General features: G+C 57.3%; 1 protein-coding gene across 1 annotated transcript; it reads left to right on the forward strand.

Annotated features, from left to right (window-relative positions):
- The first annotated feature begins 1,825 nt into the window (after positions 1-1,825).
- Lrp3 (LDL receptor related protein 3) lies at positions 1,826-13,568 on the forward strand. Its single transcript, XM_051207269.1, has 7 exons — positions 1,826-1,968; positions 3,596-3,643; positions 9,511-9,649; positions 10,710-10,924; positions 11,243-12,359; positions 12,573-12,705; positions 12,912-13,568. The coding sequence occupies exons 1-7, from the start codon at positions 1,896-1,898 to the stop codon at positions 13,500-13,502; spliced, it is 2,316 nt and encodes a 771-aa protein (XP_051063226.1). The 5' UTR covers positions 1,826-1,895; the 3' UTR covers positions 13,503-13,568.
- Positions 13,569-14,467: the final 899 nt, after the last annotated feature.

Below are 14,467 nucleotides of genomic sequence, written 5' to 3' on the forward strand. Positions count from 1 at the left end.
ACCCGTCCGCCAGAGATCACTTGGGTTACTTCCATGTTTTAGCTATTATGAACCACTCAGTTATCAGTGATAGTGTACAGGTTTCTACTCAAGCCCACCATTTACAGTCTTTTGAGTATGTACCCAGAAATGGAATTCCTGGCTTACACAATGGCTATAGTAAGTCTTTTGAGAATCCACACCAAACTGTTTTCTTTTTTTTGGGGGGGGGTTAATGGTGGTGCAGGGTCTGGTCTCAGACTCACAAAGATTCCCTCTGCCACTTCCTGGATCATGGGATTGAAGAATGTGCCACCAAGTATTTTTGCTTGTATGTGTCTATGTGTGTCATACATGTACCGGGTGCCAACGAGGCCAGAAAATTGTCTCAGATCCCCTGGGATTGAGTTGTGAACCAACATGGGTGCCAGGAACCCAAACCCAGTCTCGAAGATCAGCAAGAGCTCTTAACCACAGAGCCCATCTATCCTACCCTGCTTCTTTATCAGACTTTTAAACCCTTAACACTTCCAGAAGAAGTCTGCTTTGGGATAATCACAAAAGACATACAAGGGGAACAGGAAAACGTAGAAAAACTCAAGAGTCTCCTCAAAACACAGTGAAAGTGAATCTGAGAATTACTGTGTCAGCAACTTTCACCGATGGACCGTTATGGCCCTCAGCCTTCATTACGAATGGGTGACGGTTCCTGTGAGAGCCTGCACTCAAGCTCGGGGGGCATGAGTGTATGGAGCCTGGTGGGTTTTCGCCGAGGGGTTTTCGAGGACTTCCGATTTAGTATTTAAAGGACAGCTGGTGTCAATTGAGCCTAACTCATTCTGTACAAGTACATTCTGGCTTTTGCTTCCTCTGGATTCAACTCCTTGGTGTACAGGTCGTCTCCAAATGACTGACAACCTCACCGCGGTTCCCTGGAAAATGAGGGGGGTTACCCAGCCGGTCAGGGACAAAGGTGGGGGTCTCCAGACGCCTCTTGGGATTCTCACTAATGTCCTTTTACAGGCCTCACTTACAGTCAGGATGAGGTAAATGAGGAGGGCGGAGGGATAGCAGGAGGAGGGGATTCTCAAAGCAACCCCCCCCAGGAATGTATTGCATTAGGAAGAAGTCATGCCTCAGCCCTGCCTCTCCACGCACTGTCTTGGTCCCCAGCAGCCGGTTCCGTGCCACCCCACCTTCTATCGACCCTCTCTCCCCTTCTCTCCCCAGCACAGTCTCCCAACGTCCTGACTTGGAGAGAGAGACCAGATCTTGGGATCAAGAGGCCAGGCGAGCGCTGCCCGAGACCCCGGGCGCAGTGCCGGTCTAACCCCAGGCTCCAAGATCCAGAGCGAGCGGGACCCGGCCGGAGCCGCGTGCGTGGAGCTGTCCAGCACCCCGAGGCGGGGCGTGTGCCCCCCGGCCCGCCCCAGCCGCCTCCGCCCGCCCCTGCCAGCGCCACTGCGGCTCGGCGGCCGAGTCACGTGGCTGGCGCGGCGCGGCCTCCCGGCTCCAGGCTCCGGCGAGGGGCCGGGCGGGAGGACAGACGGACGCGCGGACGCACGCCTGGTGGCACCGAGCGGCTCAGCGCCGGGCGGCCCGGGGACGGACGGGCAGGGCGCGCCGGGGCATGGGCGCGCCGGGGGTCTCGGTGCGCAGGCCGGGCTGGGCGAACAGGCCGGGGCTCGGGGACCGCGGCGGGCGAGGGTCCTCCCTGGCGACCGCCGCTGAGCCCCCGCGGGGCCCGTGACGCCGCGGCCGATGTGGCCCCGCGCGTTGCGGGCCTGCACCGCCGCCGCACAGAGACGCCGCCGCAGCCGCCGCCCGCAGCCGGGTCGCGGCCGCCGAGCCAGCCCGAGCCCCAGGCGGAGCCCCGGCCGCAGGGCAGCGGGAGCCCGCGCGCGGCTCGCGCCGGCATGGAGAAGCGCGCGGCCGCGGGGCCGGAGGGGGCGCCGGGCGCCAGGGCGCCGCTCGCAGTCGTCTGCCTGGGTGAGTGGGCCGCGCGGGGCCGGCCAGGGTAGCGCTTCGGAGCCCGCACTGCCATGGCTCCCGGGCCCAGGCTGCAGCGATCGCTGCTCCCTTGGGTGACTCCCACAGAGCGGCACTCCAGGCCCGGAGCTGGGCGTGGGGTGGGGTTGGGGGGGCGAGGGGCGAGAATCTCGAACGCTGGCCTCGGGTTCCTGCCGGGGAGGCTGGGGTTTGCCTGTCGCCTCCAGGCCGGCCTGCAGTGAGCTGTGCTCTGGCCCCCGGAGCTGCGGACAAAGGCCTGGATTGCTGCTCCCTGCAGAAGAAACCGTTTCCTGCCTGGAGTCTGGGCAGGCCTGGGAGCTAGCCAAAGATGGGGACTCAGCTTGGGGGCTGGGGGCGCTGGGGGGGGGAGGCAGATGTGAGAACTCATTTTCCCGTTGTGGCTTCCAAGACCCAGATGGCCATGGGCCGCTTCAGCCCTGATGGGGGTGGGAGTCTGTTCTGGGGGAGGGCCAAGAACCTGCCAGGGCTGGAACCTGGGTTGGAAGGCTCCTTGCCTGACCACTTTCCTGGGGCCCTTTGCAGGAGAGGGGAAGGAAAGAGTTAAATCCTCAACCCACATGGCCCTTTATTTACCTTGATGAAGGAGGGAGGCCCTGAAGAGCTGGGGTCATTAGGGGACACCCTATGATGTCACCGTTGAGGGCCCAGGAACTTGACAGCTCCCTGAAACCACTGAAATGACTAGTTGGCTCTGTGGGGGGATTCTTCATTTTAAGTCGTAACTCTCATCTGGCCCCCAAGAATAGAGGAGGGTGAGGTTTTTTGGGGGGGCACTGCATAGGCTGTGTGAGCTCATCAAAGTCGTGGCATATGCCTAGCGTGCCTGCTTCGGATGCCGCGGGTGGTCATGGCTTCTGGGTCCCCGCTGTTATGTTTCCCAGGTGGGCAGGGCAGAGGTAAGATTCCCCTGTCTGGGGGCTAGCAAAGCCTGAACGCCCTGGGGTGGGGAGGGGGTGAGTACCCTGCTTCTTCACCAAATGGAGAAATACTGCTCCAGAGATGAATTCCTCAATCAAGGAGGGGGTACCCTGGCCCCCAGGAAGTTTAATTTGCTTCTCACTTGGCCTAGACTCTGTCTAGACGGAAGCTAAGGACACTCCTGTGGAAGTAGGCAATCACTGCGGTAGTAGCAGAACTCTGCCCTTAGGACAGCAGGGTGCAGGGAAGAAGATGATGTTGTCACCCCAACGTCCATCAAGGGAGGCAGCCCTTCGAGGTGATAGGGACCCTCTTGAAAGGCAGAGTTGTAGGGACTGAGCCTATGTGATGTGTAGCCTCAAGCCTGACAGAAAACCAGCTAATTCTGAGTGTCGTGACACGGGACAATGCAGTCAGGCTATCACTGCTGTCGCAGGCAGGCGTATAAGGGCAGGTCCTGAGCCCTTCTGGATTCCTCTCCTTTGCTGGGCTGGAAGGGCTGGGAGGGAGATTCTCTGGCAGTGATGTGGGCCATGTCCAGAGAGAGAAAGGGAGCCTGCCATGACTTCAACTGTATGGTCCTCTCTCTGTTCACTGCTAGCCCAAATATGTGCCTGGCCCCCAGGAGCTACCGTCCCTTGCTGACATCTCTTTGTGTCTTCCACAGTGAACCTCTTTCTCACGGGGAGGCTCAGCGGTGCTGTCCCTGCCTTAGGTGAGTAACCCTGGGTTGGTGACCTCTCAGGATGGGCCTTCAGTCTTGGCTGTATCGTGTGTCCATTGGGCCTCTGGTTGGGGGAACCTTTCCCTGTGTGCCTTCACAGCATCACAAAGGAACTGTTAGCCGAAAGCAAATTTAAGTTTAGTGCTAAAATAGGTAAAATGCCAGACTACCTCAAACCTGGCCTAATGGATTCGTTGAAGCAATGATCTGGTGCTCGATTAGAAGCTTGGTACCACTGCAAACTGTCAAAAGCCCTGTTCAGTTGATAGATGTGTCTCTTGTGGGCTGTGGCATTCCTTGGGGACACTGGATGCTCATGTGTACTAAAACAATGCCTAGGGTTTAATGTTACCACAGAAGCCAGTACCATTGAGGAAAAAAAAAAAAAAAATCAGACCTTTAAGACTGATTTGGTGGCTCAGACCTGTAATTCCAGCTACTCAGGAGACTGAGGCAGAAAATCTGCCTGAACTACTAAATTCAAGGAAAGTCTGGCCAATTTTGTGAGATTCTGTCTAAAACTTTTTTTAAGGGGCTGGGCATATAGTTCAGTTGTAGAGCATCCACCTATAATCCATCAGTGAAGAGCAGGGGGCGTGACTAATGGCAGAGCACTTGCCTCGAATCCACCAGTGAGGAGCAAGAGGCGTGGCTCAGTGGTGTAGCACTTGCCTAGAATCCACCAGTGAGGAGGAGGGGGCCTGGCTCAGTGATGGAGCACTTGCCTAGAATCCATCAGTGAGGAGGAGGGGGCGTGGCTCAGTGGTGGAGCACTTGCCTAGAATCCACCAATGAGGAGCAGGGGGCGTGGCTCAGTGGTGGAGCATTTTCCTAGCTGGGCTTCAAGCCATAAAAGGTTTAGCTGGGCTGCCGCAGGAGGCAGGATGAGGGGAAGGGAGAAGCCACAGCTTTCATTGGGGTTTCCAGGAGAAAGGCACAGCAATCAGGCAAACAGTTTTGACAGCTTAGAACCAGTTTCAATCATCCTGGAGGCGAATTCTAGGGCAGGTTCTGGCTGGCTGGTACCTAGCCCTGGGATTCTTCAGGGCAGAAGAGTGTATTAGCTTGTGTGTGAGGGTCAGGAGGACGCTAGGTAAGAACACAGCTCTGCGTGTGAAAGGCTAGCTCCAGGCAAGCCACCTTGCAGCAAAGAGTTGGACACATAAGGTGTGAGAAAGCAGTGGGAAGCCCTGTGCTGGCCTCTTGCCTGTCAGTGTTGGCTGGCCATCTTTGAGCTGTGATCTGGTGTCAGGAGAGGGAAGAGCAGCCACAGATGCTCCTCCTTGGTGGTGGAGAGGCTCCCACTGTTTGGAGAATGGATAGCTCGGATAGTTGTGAGGTGGGTGACCCAGGGAGACTGCTCTATCACTAACACGCCACGTCTCTTGCTCCTTTACTCAATATATGGCCACCTTCAGCAAACGCTAAAATGGTGCGTAGTACCAGGTGTGGTGTCCCATGCCTGTAATCCTAGCACTGGGGAAGCTGAGGCAGGAGGATTGTTTGTTAGTTCCAGGACTACATAGAGAGAGATCCTTCCTCAAAAGTAAGCCAAAGGTTCCAAAGGCTAAGGACTTGGCAGAAGTACATTGAGGCAAGGTGACTCGGGGTGTAGTCAGTAAGGGTATGTGACCCCAAGTTTGGGGAACTGGAACCTGTGTATCTCGTGCTACACAGTGACGCAGGAGCTATGTGGGGTTCCAGGTTTTAGGCTGCCACTGAGCCCACTGAGGCTCAGGATGGGTAGACCTAGCTGGTGGTGACTGCAAGGATTATGGGAAGCGGGCAGAGGCATGGTGTTGATGTCTAGAATCCAATTTCTCTTTTGGCTGTCTAGAAGGCTGGGCTTTTGCTCCCCACAATCCTGTCTGTACCCCAGCTCTGTGTTTTTCTATAACTGGGCCTCCTCTGCTGACCCAGGCTGGCCCAGGGCCCTGCCTTAGTCAGCACTGACCAGCCCAGCCCTGCCTGATGTACTGACCACAAAGGACAGCCCGGTTTCCCATCCTGACTCCAGGAAAGCACAGACTCAGGCGTCTGTGTCCAGGGTACAGTGCGGGAAGCCGGATGACAGAGCATTGATAGCTTGCAAGCCTGAACCCAAGACTGGCCCTTCTGCTGCTGGTGGTCGGGTAGGCATTGCTAGTCTAGATGTGTCCCCCCAGGTTTGCAGAAGTGATGCTCAAGTAACAAGGCTTACTCATAGTGCCTGGGAGAGAATGGCCCAGGCCCTCCTGTTTGACTTCCTTAGCTGTCCAGACCCAATGCCCAGCGGATATCATTGCTCACCTCCAGGGATGGCTGTTCATGCATTGGTGCCTGTGCCCTTGATGCTGGGAGCTGAATGCACAGCTTGCATGGCAGTGACAGGTGGTAGGGTGGGTCCCAGTGTCCCTGGAATCCAGTTCTGATCCCTCTGGCATAGCTGACCAGCTTGTACCTGGTCCACCAGACCCCTCCCAGCATGGACCTCATTTGCAGATACTTTCTCTAGTCCCTACCGTCTCCTAGCCCTTTCTTGGCCCACACCCTCAGCCCATCCCTTGCCCCTCCTGTGTCAGGCCCTCCCTGGGTCAGATCTGCCTCCTGAGTCCTGCACGCCCCTGCTTCCCTCTGTGGTGCTAGGGGTTGGCCTGGATAAAGCTCCCCCTGCCTTCTACTCAGATAGGTACTTGGTCATGCAGCTGGGGATGAGAGGAGCCTGGCTCCCTGCTGTGGGGGTACAACATGCTGGTGGTCCAGGTCACTGACAGCCTCTGGAAATCAGATCTACAAGTCATGCTGCATCAGGCCCTGGCCCTGTCCTCTCGGGAGGATTGACAAAGCTTCACACCCACAACTCCGACACTGCCTGTAAAACTGCCTTTCATCCCTTCCCTACGAAGTCACGAGAGTTCAGTCTTCTGTAAGGGCAAAGGCTGGTCTCCATCTCAAGTTCAGGGGGACCTCTCTGACCCCCCCCCCAAGCACCCCCAGGGATCTCTCCAATACCAGTATCCCATGAACTGCTCTTATCTTTATATACCTGGTCAAGTCCTCACTTCCCACAAGACATTCCTGTAGACTCCTCTGCCCCACTGGTCTGGCCCATCACATGACTGTTTGTCTCAAGAATGTTACTTTCTTGATTGTTCCCAACCGTAGCAGCATGCACTGACTGAATAAATGTGGGCACACGGACAGGTGTCCTGGCTGGGGCGGGAAGAGGGCAAGATGTCGCCTTAGAACCTTGATGGAATCTGTGTAGGAGGGGACCCAATCTCACCGGGTCTGCCTGCCAGGAGCCACTCACTCTGCACCTCAGGAAGGGGGACTCCTCCAGGTCACCTCAGGGAGACGCCTAGGTCTCTGCAAGATTCCCGTGCTAGTGGCTTTGTTTGTCCCCAGGAGCCGGGTCCAGGCTGGGGTACCTTACAGGTTCTCTTGAGACCCTGTTCTGCTAGCTGGGCTGGGAGTAGAGTGCACAGCTCCTGTTTCCATGGTGAAGCCCTGAGATTGGGGAGGCTGCATCCTAGGACCACATGTGAGCATTAGCAGCAGAGGAACTGGCTGAACCTCACTGAGCTGGGACCCTGATGCTGTAAGGGTGAAGCTCTGAGGATGGCCGCCCCACACTGGGGACAAAGGTGGCCTTTCCTTCCCTCCATTTGCTTCCCTTTTCTTTCTTTCTTTCTTCCCTTCCCCCTCAAATCTCTTTCTTCCTTCCTTCCTCCTTCCCTTCCTTCCTTCCTTTCTGTCTGTCTCCCTTTCCTTCTTCCTCTCTTTTCTTCCTCGGATCTTATGCAGACCATGCCAGCCTAGAACTCACAACGTAGCCCAGGCTGGCCTCAAACAAAGGCTCTTCCTGCCTCAGCCTCCTGTGTGCTAGTATTACAGGTGTGTGCCATTTCTGGCACAGCTCTTTGATGCTCTTGTGCATGGATTGGATAACCAAGACCCCCCCCAAAATCATGGCTGGTAGAGTGGGTACAATCCCTCAGAAAGTACTAGACTGACCATCAATAGTTCATGCTGGTCACCTACTGTACATCAGGCACTGTGCTGGCCCTGGGTGTTCCAGAGTGTTCCAGCCTGCCCTCCTCCTATGGGGACTTGTGATCAAACAATTTCTGGAACAATCGGGAAGTTACTATGTTGGCAGAGGCTGAGGAGGAGAGAAGGGGCAAAGGGTAGAGGCTCCACTGGGAGTGACCTGGTGACGGCTTCCCTAAGAAAGGGCCCCACAGAGCTGAAGCTGAGAAGGAGTGGGTGAGTGGAACAGGAGAGCGGGGAACAGCCCTCCCTCCCATGGGAGGGATCTTGGGGATGAGGGAGACAAGGATACAGGAGATATGAGGCTGTTGGGTAGACAGGCGAACATGTCATCTTCCTGAGCGATTGGGATGCAGAGGCTTGGAGTGGGGTCGTCCTGCAGCAGCTGCTCAGCCTGAGGCTGGAGAGAATGCAAGCCTCGGAGACCCCACGGCAGGGGCTGCAGTGGAGGCTGAGGAAGTTGACTCGGAGAAAAGGCTCACTGTCTGCTTCCCGAACCCTGCCCTTCCACCTCTAAAAGGGCCTAGCCTTTGTGACAGGCTGGACTAGATAAACGTTTGGGGGTCATGGCAGGGATGCTGCTGAGTGCGAAGGTGACCTGCCTGGCCCTGGGGAAGCCCACACAGCAGGGCAGGTGTGGTGTCTCCCGCTCATGCTGGCCAATGACAGCTTTCTCTCCATCCCTCATGGGGCATACAAATGCTTGTGAACTGAGGTGTTGCAGTGAAAGGCAGAGCCCACCGAGGGCCAGGTGAATCCTGGCTCTGCCTCTGACTGGTGCCGCCTTCTGTGAACCTCGGTTCCTTTATCTGGTTAGGACATCTACCTCCAGTATTTTTTCATGTATATTGAGATAAAATCCCAAATTTTAAATTAAAAAAAAAAAGATTTATTTTTATTTCTGTGTAAAGGGGCAGGCACAGGTTGTACACACGTGTAAGAGGCCAGATAATGGCACTGGATCCCCTGGAGCTGGACTTTCAGGTAGTTGGGAGTTGCCCACTGTGGGTGCTGGGAGCCAAAGCCCGGTCCTGTGCCAGAGCAGCAACCGCTCTTAAACACTGAGCCATCTCCCCAGCCCCCAGACGCAGACTACACAGCCAGGTGTGGACATTGCTACCTCCCTTCATGCCACCAGGGAGTCTGCATAAATTCTGTGTGCTTCGATCCCCAACCTGTGAGATCCACAGGGAAGATTTTCAGACTCATTTATTCAGCATGCCTGTTACTTCTGCGTGGTGCATAGTAGGTGTCCAGTAAATATGCATCAGATGGCAAAGCCCCTCTTTTTCCGGGGCTGTGTGATTTTAATGTTTATTTAATTTTATGTGCATACATGTGTGCCTGAGCTTATGTTTGTGTACCACACATGTGCAGTACCCGTGGAGGTCGGAAGAGGGCACTGGATCCCCTGGAGCTGGAGTTACAGATGGTTGTGAGCGGCCATATGGGTGCTGAGAATTGAACCTGGGTCCTCTGCAAGAGCAGAGAGTGCTCTTAACTGCACCTCCATCTTTCCAGCTCCCCTGGGGTTGCATTCCACATGGGTGTGCAGGGGACTCCTGTGAGATGGCCTGTGTAGGTCCACATGCAGAAGATCTACTTGTAAGGCTCCCACTAAGCCGAGGTCTTGAGACTTCACATTGCCTCAAGTCTGGAGGGTCCCTCCTTGAACTCCACTCACACATGACTTCCATGAAGACTTGAACTGTAGGCTGCCTGGGCTTAGTGGAAGCTTGTGTTCCAAGCCATGGTCAGAGGCAACCCACAAAAGCTGCTTCCCACCCAATGCTGAGCGGACATTTCTCGGCCTTCTCTCCCAACAGCTGCCTGCAGTGGGAAGTTGGAACAGCACACTGAACGGCGAGGGGTCATCTACAGCCCAGCCTGGCCCCTCAACTACCCACCGGGCACCAACTGCAGCTGGTACATTCAGGGTGACCGGGGTGACATGATCACCATCAGGTAAGGGGAGCTTCTGTGGGGCCGCACATGTGTGTATGCCTAGCAGGTGTGGAGGGCACACCCATGGGTGTGCGCAGGCGTGGTATGCACAAGCCCAGGTCTCAGCAGGCACGCCGTGTGTGTGTGTGTGTGTGTGTGTGTGTGTGTGTGTGTGTTTGTGTGTGTTTAGGTATATAGACATATTTAGGAACAGGTGTCTGAGAGACCTGTGTGGCCACATGTGAGCTGTAAGCATATGTATGCATGTGAACGTATGATCATTTCATTGCCCACTTCCTTGGCTGGTGCTCTGAGCTGGGTCACTTCCTGTACTGAGTCTTTTTGGTTTTAGTCCCCCAAAGTGAGTCTTAGGAGCTGGGAGGCTGGTAGTCTGGCTGCTTAAGGTGGCGAAGGCATCTGTTTCTGTCCTGCAGGAGTGGCGTGAGGCCACGGTGGCCTGGAGCCCAGGTCAGGGTTTCTGCAGGGACCTCAGGTGTCCCTCAGGGAACAGGTAGAGGGGACAGGGTAATGTACTAGAGTGTGTCACTGAAGAGCTAGAAACCCAGACCTGGGATGATCATGGGAACATTTGGCTAGGGGTTCACTGTGAGTTCTGTCTGCCACACTACTAAATGCTAAACTCCAGAAGCCTGCCCCACTGTCCAGGTCGAAATACCCCGTAGATCTGAAGGACAGGAATGGGACAGGCACGAGCAGAGGCTCTTCTGGTTTCTATGCCCATTTCGCTCAGCTTTGGTGACAATGTTTCACCTGGGCAGCTTTTAGTCACCTGGCGGCAGCATCGGGTGGCCTCAGGGCTGCTGACCCTCCGCACTCAGTTTTGGGCTGGGGGTGCTTGTGTACGCTCGCGGCGCAGAGCTGGGAGCTCCCTGGGGTGGCGGCAGCATGGACCCTGAGGGGCTGAGAGTGAGAGCTAGGCAATTTGGGAGATACAGGGAGGGCCGCTGGGTGGGACCGAGCTAGCTAGTTGTCTTTGCCATGAGCTCCAGCTTGACTGCTACTGGCCAGCCCTGGGCCATGCGCCCCCTGCCCACACCCTGTGGTCCTCTCGGCCCCACAGTTTCCGAAACTTTGACGTGGAGGAGTCTCACCAGTGCACCCTGGACTGGCTGCTGCTGGGCCCAGCAGCTCCACCTCGCCAGGAGGCCTTTCGCCTCTGTGGCTCAGCCATCCCGCCCGCCTTCATCTCTGCCCGTGACCATGTCTGGATCTTCTTCCACTCAGACGTCTCCAGCTCCGGCCAGGCCCAGGGATTCCGCCTCTCCTATATCCGAGGTGATGCAGCGAGCCTTTCCACTAGCCCCAGTTTTCTGCAGGGACTCCCCTTACCAGGCCTGCAAATCCTAGGGCAGGGGTGGGACTGATGTCTGAGGGTCCTTCAGCGTCACTTTAGATAACTGACCCCGGTTTGCTGGATGTGAACCTGCCCTCAGCCTAAGCTCAGCTCCGATACTGAATGTAGGCCTCCTTCCGCGAGTCTGTGCCCCCTAGGTGGTTACACAAAGGCCCAGTGGGGACTGAACCCATTTGCCTGCTCCCAGCCTCAGGCCTGGTGCTGGAAGGAGGCTCATCCTGTCACCTCTTTGCCTCCAGGGAAGCTGGGCCAGGCATCCTGTCAGACAGATGAGTTCCGCTGTGACAATGGCAAGTGCCTGCCTGGTCCTTGGCAGTGCAACATGGTGGATGAGTGTGGAGATGGCTCAGATGAGGGTAACTGTTCAGCCCCTGCCTCGGAGCCACCAGGCAGCTTGTGCCCGGGGGGCACCTTCCCATGCAGTGGAGCTCGCTCCACACGCTGCCTGCCGGTTGAGAGGCGCTGTGACGGCACCCAGGATTGTGGCGATGGGTCTGATGAGGCCGGCTGCCCCGACCTAGCATGTGGCCGGAGGCTGGGAAGCTTCTATGGTTCCTTCGCCTCCCCAGACCTGTTTGGCGCTGCCCGCGGGCCGTCGGACCTTCACTGCACATGGCTGGTGGACACACAGGACCCTCGGCGTGTGCTGCTGCAGCTGGAGCTACGGCTGGGTTATGATGACTATGTCCAAGTATATGAAGGCCTGGGCGAGCGTGGGGACCGTCTGCTGCAAACACTTTCCTACCGCAGCAACCACCGGCCCGTGAGCCTTGAGGCAGCACAGGGCCGCCTCACCGTGGCCTACCATGCTCGTGCCCGCAGCGCCGGTCACGGCTTCAATGCCACCTACCAGGTGAAGGGCTACTGCCTTCCGTGGGAGCAGCCGTGTGGGGGCAGTGGCGAGGGCGACGATAGCAGCGCAGGGGAGCAGGGCTGCTTCTCAGAGCCACAGCGCTGTGACGGCTGGTGGCACTGTGCGAGTGGCCGGGATGAACAGGGCTGCCCGGCATGCCCTGCTGACCAGTACCCCTGTGAGGGTGGCAGCGGCCTGTGCTACGCGCCTGCGGATCGTTGTAACAACCAGAAAAGCTGCCCGGATGGTGCCGATGAGAAGAACTGCTTTTCCTGCCAGCCGGGCACCTTCCACTGTGGCACCAACCTGTGCATCTTTGAGACATGGCGCTGCGATGGCCAGGAGGATTGCCAAGATGGCAGTGATGAGCACGGCTGCCTGGCCGCTGTGCCCCGCAAGGTCATCACCGCTGCCCTCATCGGCAGCCTGGTGTGCGGACTGCTGCTTGTCATCGCCCTAGGCTGTGCCTTCAAACTCTACTCCCTGCGCACGCAGGAGTACAGGTGGGCACCGCGTGGTGGCCTGGAGCCCCAGTCCCTCCATTCCCCAGGAGAAAAAAAAAAAAAATCTCACCACATCCCAAGCTGTGGGTTTGGGTCATCCCAACGGACTGTTCTTGTGTCTGCATGCAGGGGCGCTGATGACCAGGTGGGGTCCCTAAATCCCGCTGTCGAGGCAAATCCCTATCATTCTTCCCTTCTGCCGGTTGCTTTCAGGGCCTTTGAGACCCAAATGACACGTTTAGAGGCAGAGTTTGTGCGGCGGGAGGCCCCCCCATCCTACGGTCAGCTCATCGCACAAGGCCTCATCCCGCCCGTCGAGGATTTTCCTGTCTACAGCGCATCCCAGGTGAGCCTCCATGAGTATGACTATGAGATCCCACAAAGCTTCTTTCCTGCTGGGCCTGACAGCCCCTAAGACCAGGAGGCCTAGGGGGCAGCTAGGGCTGGGGTGATCGGGGCAGGAGGTGGAGGGAGCTCAGATCAGTCTCTGGTCTGGAAGGGGGTTGTTCCCGAATGGCCTGGCCCCTACTTTAGCTGCTGCTCCACCCTCAGGCTTCAGTGCTCCAGAACCTTCGCACAGCCATGCGACGACAGATGCGTCGGCATGCCTCCCGCAGGGGGCCATCCCGCCGCAGGCTCGGTCGCCTCTGGAACAGGCTCTTCCACCGCCCACGGGCACCTCGAGGCCAGATCCCACTGCTGACGGCTGCGCGGACCTCACAGACCGTGCTGGGTGATGGGCTCCTCCAGGCAGCACCAGGGGCTGCCCCAGACCCGCCAGCCCCCCCTACAGACACGGGCAGCCCCAGGGAAGCTGGAGATGGGCCTCCCGGTGGTCTTGGCCACGTACCAGAAGTGGGGCCTTCAGTGCAACCCCCACCCTTGAACCTGCAAGATCCAGAGTACAGGCCAGAGGACAAGGAGAGAAAGGCCTGTGAGGACGAGCCTCAGGAAGACAGCCCAGCCCCTGGGGACACACCTCCAGAGCCCTGCTTGGCCCAGGACCCCTATCCCCAGACTCCTACTGCCAGCAGCACCCAAGATCTCCACTCACCAGAGCCATTGGGGGTCTGCAGGAGCCCCCCACCAACCTGCTCCCCAATATTGGAGGCTAGTGACGATGAGGCCCTGCTGGTCTGCTGACCCGTTGGACACGCTGATGACTGCCACAGCCCCGCTTTGTAACCAGGGAATACACAGTCATTTCTACCCTGCCTCTGCATTCTTTCTTACAAACAGAGGCCCACCTGGCAGCCCCAATGGAAGGCCTGGGCGCTCAGCCAGTGGGCTTCTCTGCAAGCTGATAGCCCTGATGGGCATTGCTGGCAGGGGCTTAGGGGCCCATTACTCGGCCCGGGAAAGAGGGTGGAGTGATAAGACCACCTTTGAGGTCGGCAAGAACACAGCCCCTTGGAGTCCCACGTCAGATCGTTCTTTACAGCTCTAATGTGGGGACTCGTTTCCATAAAAGCAGGAGAGCCGGAGCCAGGCTTTCTGCTATGTTTCTGTGGCTTCTCAGTTCACTCACCCGGCAGTGGCACCAGCTGCCCATCCCAGAACTCTGCCAGGAGCTGTAGTTGAGGCCTGAAAAGGTCACGGGGGGTGCTGGACCTCATTCATGGTGAGTGCTCTGTCCACCCTTCCTCACAGGGCCCCTGGGGGAGATGGGCTAGTGGTTTCTGTCCCGTCTTCATGCCTGTAGCGGCAGCATGGCCCTGGCTAGGCTGGGGCCCTTGGCCCATTAGCTGCTGGGTCAGTCCCTAAGCATAATGGTAAGGCTGGAAAGTTAGAGAGAGGACGGCCATGAGAAAGGCCGTTCTATGCTTTCTCGGGATCCAGAAGCCAAGGTACCGAGTGGCAATGGTGACACCCATCTGTCCTGCCTCAGAGCCTCAGTTTCCCCACCTGCAGCCGGGTGTGCTGTGCTATCAGAAGTGGTAGCATTCACTCTGGCGACTTATGGGAAGGACAGCCCCCACTGGCGATTTCGGGGTTCTCCTGGAGGACTGAGCTCAAGGTGCCATGGAGGGTCGCAGATGTAGCCACTGACACACCATGCCGAGGCAACCAGCCCTGTTTATTTACAGGCTTTCCAGGAGAAGCTAGCA

The sequence above is a fragment of the Phodopus roborovskii genome, unplaced genomic scaffold, assembly GCF_943737965.1.
Source record: "Phodopus roborovskii unplaced genomic scaffold, PHOROB, whole genome shotgun sequence".
In the NCBI taxonomy this organism is placed as follows: domain Eukaryota; kingdom Metazoa; phylum Chordata; class Mammalia; order Rodentia; family Cricetidae; genus Phodopus; species Phodopus roborovskii.